Source organism: Pleurodeles waltl, chromosome 7 (genome assembly GCF_031143425.1).
Source record: "Pleurodeles waltl isolate 20211129_DDA chromosome 7, aPleWal1.hap1.20221129, whole genome shotgun sequence".
Classification (NCBI taxonomy): Eukaryota; Metazoa; Chordata; class Amphibia; order Caudata; family Salamandridae; genus Pleurodeles; species Pleurodeles waltl.
In genome coordinates, this window is record NC_090446.1 from 225,951,097 (window position 1) to 225,957,171 (window position 6,075).

The 6,075-nt window shown below is 40.8% G+C and overlaps 1 protein-coding gene across 2 annotated transcripts in view; it reads right to left on the reverse strand.

Moving 5' to 3' along the window:
• The window catches only part of RTF2 (replication termination factor 2), a 349,973-nt gene extending 346,590 nt beyond the window's left edge, over positions 1-3,383 (reverse strand). For both annotated transcript variants that reach the window (XM_069243603.1, XM_069243601.1), the window contains exon 1: positions 3,229-3,383. In XM_069243603.1, coding sequence (XP_069099704.1) covers positions 3,229-3,342 — 114 coding nt within the window. In that variant the 5' untranslated portion in view covers positions 3,343-3,383. The remainder of the gene's footprint in view (positions 1-3,228) is intronic.
• Between the last annotated feature and the right edge of the window lie 2,692 nt (positions 3,384-6,075).

The window sequence follows — 6,075 nt, forward strand, 5'->3', positions numbered from 1 at the left end:
GCTACACATCCCTACAGTTTACTTAAATCATTGATGGAGCTCAAACACCATAACACATCTGTTGCCAAGGTGTGTAAACTGGAATCGGAAACCTAAACCAGTTAATATCAAAACAAAAACATAGTGGAGCAGACACAGACTCAGTTTGTTAAGCATCTTCTTGTCAATCTGATATTCAGTATAACCATATAGGTAATCTGATTTTGTAGGAAAATTACACCACAAGATAAATAACCAATATCATATATCAGTACATAGACATTGGGGTGTGTATCATTTTGTTCCTTTTTTTTTTTACTGGTTTGTTCAGCAAAAAATGTACATAATTTCAAACAGATGAAAACAAGCTGACGGGTCGTACCGGGTCATATTATTCTATAGCTGAAGATTTTCCGCTGTTCAGTATTCGCATGTACTCCAACAACTGATGGGAAGATTGCGTCTGAAATTATGTAAAACTATGAGGCCATATAACTCACAAATGTAAATCTCTGTAAATGAGTATTGTTTTGGAAATTAGGAATGTGAATTTTGTAATGAGTATCGTTTGCTAAACAAATCAGTAAAAAAACAGGAGCAAAATGACACACACCCTGATGTCTATGTATTGATATGTGATATTGGTTATTTATCTTTTGGTGAAATTTTCCTACTTAATCAGATTACTTATATGGTTATACTAAATATCAGATTGACAAGTAGATGCTTAGCAAACTGAGTCTGTGTGTGCTCCACTATATTTTTTTGTTTTTACTCTGCAACACTGCACTGCTAATGCACTCTACTCCACTACTCTATGGTGCACCACTCCACTCTACGCCACTTCACCCTACTCTGAAACAATCTACTCTACATCGCTGCACTGTACGCCACTCTACTTCACACTGCGCCACTCTACTCCTCTATCCTACGACACTGCACTCTATGCCACTACTCTATGCGAATGCATTCTACACTGCACCACTCCATGGTACGCCACTCCTACACCACTGTACTCTGTCACCATGCTCTACCCCACTTACTCTAAACCACTGCACTATGCTAATGCACTCGACGCAAAATACTCTGCACCACTGCACTCTACACTGCTAAATTCTACTTTGCAGCAACATCCTCTATGCCACTGCTCGCTATGCCACTCTAAGCCATTGCACTCTATGTCACTGCACTCCACACCACTCTATTCAAGTCTGCACAACTGAACTCTATGCCACTGCTGCATGCACCACTCTAATCTGTGCCACTCCATGCATCCTATGCCACTGCACTCTAAGCCACTGCATCCCACCGGGCCACTCTAATCCGTTCTGCACCACTACACTATACTCTACAAATCTGCAATCTACCCTGCACCACTCCACTTTATGTCACTTCACTCTCCTCTAAAATAATCTACACTACACCAGTGCACTCTATGTCAATGCACTCCACTTTGCATCACTATACGCCAATGCAGTCTACTCTGCAAGACAGCTCTCTCAGCCACTGAACTCAATGTCACTTTACACCACTGCATGCCACACCTCTGCAATCTATTTAATCTACATCATATTCCACAACACTCCACAAAACTTTATTTCTCTCTATTCTACAACACACTACTCCCCTCTACACCACTCCAATCTATGCCACTCTACTCCACTCTCCTGCACTACTCCACTTTGTGCCACTCAACTCTGACAGTCTACTTCATTCTACGCCACACTATTCTACAACAAAACTCCAATCTATGCAACACTCTCAACGTCACTGCACTCTGCTGTACACCATTCCATGACGCTACTCCGCTCTGCCACTGTGTCACTCAGCTCTACAATGCTCTACTCCCCCAAGGCACTCCAACCCATGACACTCCATTTCACTCTTCACCACACAATGCCACTCTATAACACTCCTCCCTACTCCACTTTTCGACACGCCACTCCATGACACTCTCCTTTAGCCCACTAACTCTAAGCTATGCTGAACCGCAGCTACGCTGGTGTACAACATGGCTAAATCATACTGGCAAAGCCAACTGACCTATTGGCCTTGCCAAAGCTTGTTAACTTATTTTGTCACTTCAGCGGCATTTCGTTCATGCTTTAGTCAGAAATCTTGTGTGAATCACACCTACATGTACACATAATTCTTTAAATGCCATCCAAACGCACGAGTAATATAGTCAATCTAACCACAAAAAATAAGTATTGGCAAAGCCAATACGTCGGACTGTAATGCATGGACACACGTGTGAACAAGAGCAGTTTGCGGCCAATAACACAAAGCTAAACCCACTGGCTTTGCCATAACTTGTTAAACCTAGTGCTTATGGCAAAAAGACTCCGCCCATAGAAAGTTTATCGGCAGCAAGCTGAAAGAGAAATTTTGCTACAAACAATGAAAATATGTTCTATATTATCTCTCGTCATATAACGATCCAGAGCAGGTTTTATCTTTTGCTAAGGCTGTCACATGACACCAAAAAAGACGTCCTAGAAGCCTTGATCATTAGATTGGGTGTAGGGTCTCTATCTCAGATAGGCAACCCCATGCTCTTAAGAACGTCACTGACACCCGTTATCAAACGTCTACCTGGGGGTTAAGAATGTCTTTTTATCTCCTATACGACCCCAGCAAGTGCTAGCTGAAATACAGTCGAGCCTATTCTGGTTTAAAGGAACAGGGCGAGACAGGATGATAAAGCATACCACTAACAGAGTAGGTGAAGAATACTTACTGCAATATGTATGATGCCGCTCTCAAATGCTATATTGCAACTTTTCAAGTGACGAGTTCAATTTTTCAAATACAAAAGCTCCAATTAAAAAACAATGGCACCTTTTCGCATTCTACTCAATAGTAGCCATGTAAGTCACGTTCCCTTCTTTCAAAACCACCCCCGTCATTGGTCTAGTTGACTTTAACAGAACGCTCTGCCTGACCCCCGTCCCCTAAAGGACTGATCACTGGAACCTCAGTGTTTTAAATGGGCCGGTACGGAGTACCGGGACTTTTTCGTTTTGAGATGGAGAGTACCTGCACTTCTCAATAAAAACGTAATACTTTTAATTGGAGAGTACCGGCACTTCTCAGAAATAAGAATGCTTTTCTAGTACTGCCAGACACCCACTCTTACTGCACACATCAACACTTCTCATCTACACCATCCTGCAGTCACCCACCGCTTGCCCTTTTGTGTCCGCTACTCGAACCCCCCACTCCTACACCCACACACACGCTGCTGACCTTCTCCACTTTCTTGGGTCCTTTCACGAGTTCGTGTCTCTTTGGGATGGTGCCTCCGTCGCAACCCATGTTTGCAGAGAACGGTACAGTACTTTCCCTATAACATGTTAACATAGAAGAAAACACAGACCACAACTTCCGGCATTTGATAAAAACGTGGTTTCCGGGCGATGGACCGAATCGACGTTCAAAGCGATCAGAGCGGCCATTTTGCAAAGGTAAATTGTAGGTTAACGAAACACAAGAGCGCTAAAGATTACCAAGGAAATGCGTTATTTTTCATCTTTGTGTTAAACGTTCTTCAAATATTTAAGACAAGACTATATTTTTACATAAATATTTTAATCTACACTTTAAACAATAGAAACCTATTTAGAAGCCAAATAAAGAATACATCTTGAAATCAATTTTAAAACAAATTTTGATTGTTGTGTCACGTTCCGCATATTGTGAACAATTTTGCTTTCTCTGTGACATGCCCGAATGCTAATATCACAACGTTATGCCAAATAACTAGACTGCTAACGTTGTATAGGAGACACACTAACAAAAGCGAGACAGCTGTGGAATTCATGCTGAAAACTTGGCAGTGGCATTCTAGTCGTTTGATGTAGGCATGAGGCAGACAATGAAAAAATAGGGTTTATAATAATACATTTTTTGTATTTTCAAACGTGCAACTTATGTTAAAAAGTAGTAGTAACATGATTTCATCATTTAAAAAAAAAAAAATCTTTTCATCATCTGGTTTGAAAGCGCACCTGTCGCCAGCCAATTTTATGTCAGGACTGGAGGCTCCGACTAGGCTTCTCTTTCTTCACTTTAATTTTGACAGCACCCAATCAGAAAGTATACACAGAAAAAAACTACAAATCCCAAGTGTATCCATAACATGTGATAACTATAGAGGCAGTCCACCTAAATAATGCTGATGCTCATTAAACAACTCAGGTTAAGTGCTTTCTCGTTTTGTATTCAAACACGGTGTAAGTCGTGGCTTGTGTTTATGCTATTCATGGTGCTTTTCGATCGCGCTGTGTGCGATCTGTGTGTCAATCTTCCTTTTTGGTGTTTGGGAGCTTTTTTGCACCTCCCGGAGGCAGCCGCTCAGATCACATCTTACTTTGGTGGAGTGGGAGTGTTGGAGCGTACCACTTATAATCAAAATGAACATGAAAATGTTTATGAACTAATGCATAATAATGCTGCATAGAAAAAAATTATTAATGTGTTTTTTACTAAACGTGAGTCTGAAATGTGCCCACGGGGAGTGGTCGTCAATATATACGGGACTAATAAAATTGACTAATAAGAGTTATTGATGCACTAATGTATGATTTTGTATTAGTATTAAGAGCTATATGTTAAGGTTTTGCTAATTAATTCCCTAGGCCTTAGTTAGCATGAGTCGGGGCCTAGCTGCCCGGTTTCATATTAAATGTATTTTTCTAACGTACAGTGTGCTGACTTGCTGAAGGACATGTAATCGTATTTTTCCAGAAGCTAGAAGATGAGTGTAACTGTAGTAGATCCGTTCTAATGAAACTCGACTTGCTCAAGGAGACATGCTTGCTGAATGCAACAGTGTAGACGTGCAAAAGGTACAAGGTCGCCTAAACCGGTATAGACAATGGAACTACTGACTGGGGATGCGAAGAGGACCACGAGAATATGAAATCATACCGGACATTCTACCCCTTGGAGACGTCAATCACAAGAACCAATAAACTACGTGAGAACTGTTATGAGGTGACAATTTTGATAGTACAACTGGAAAACCATTGGATGGAGATAGTGGTGTGCCAAACCTGCCCAATTAGGAATTAGGGGACTGTACAACAGAAAAGAGATAAAAACCTTTGACACGAGGAGCCATTAGGAGATGCCATTGCAAATTTCTTGCTATTACCCAGACACTTTGTCACTCTGCCTGGAGACTTTGCTGTTTGACTCTTCAAACCATCCTCACCCTTACCTTGCCCGTTCTATACTTCTCCTCCTTATGAGGGAAGTGTCCCTACTTACCCCGTCTTGCTGAACTTTGCTGTGTTTTCTGGCTGATGGTGAATCAACTGGTGTCCTGAGGACGAAGACTGACTCTGTATACTGACCCATTACGGAGGGTAGCTATATGATGATGAAATTGTAATTGTCTGTTTGCCTTTCCTTTCTAGGTACCAACTGCTTCTTTTGACAGAGACCATAGTTAGATGTTTTCTAAAGTTGTGTTGCTAAATTGTTTTGCATGAAGCCCAACATGCCAATGCTAATTTGAGATTAGTTAAGGGGTTCACTAGACGGACGCAAATAGACAAATTACTGAATCAATGCTTTGTTGAATAATGCGCTAATGATACTCTGCTAAGGTAAACCTATGTTGACGTCGTGTTATGTTCTAATATTCGTGATCTTTGCTTTGATGAAATCTTATTCGAGTTGCCATATTATGACAATGCTGATGTGTTTCATGCTTTTGAGACTAATAAACTTACTAGTAGAATTGTAATCAATAGGGAATAAACATCATAAAATCGTACTAAACTGGTGTGGTTATTCATGACTGAAAGGTCACAGTGGTTTCCGAGTTTTATTAATGTTATTGATTAATCTAATTGATTTGTTATGGTGACTGTTGCTGGCGTTATTGACTTATTGATTGACATGTTGATTAGTTATCTCGTCTTAAGGTGTCTTCAATCAGGGTCAAAAGATTAATCGGCCTAAAACGAGTCCCAGAGTGAGTAAAGTATCTAGATTGGGACGCGTTAGCAGTTCTAGTAGCAGAGGACAGTTTGGCCCTTTGGGGGCCCTAGGACGAGGAACCATTGTTTAAAAATGTTTTCAAAA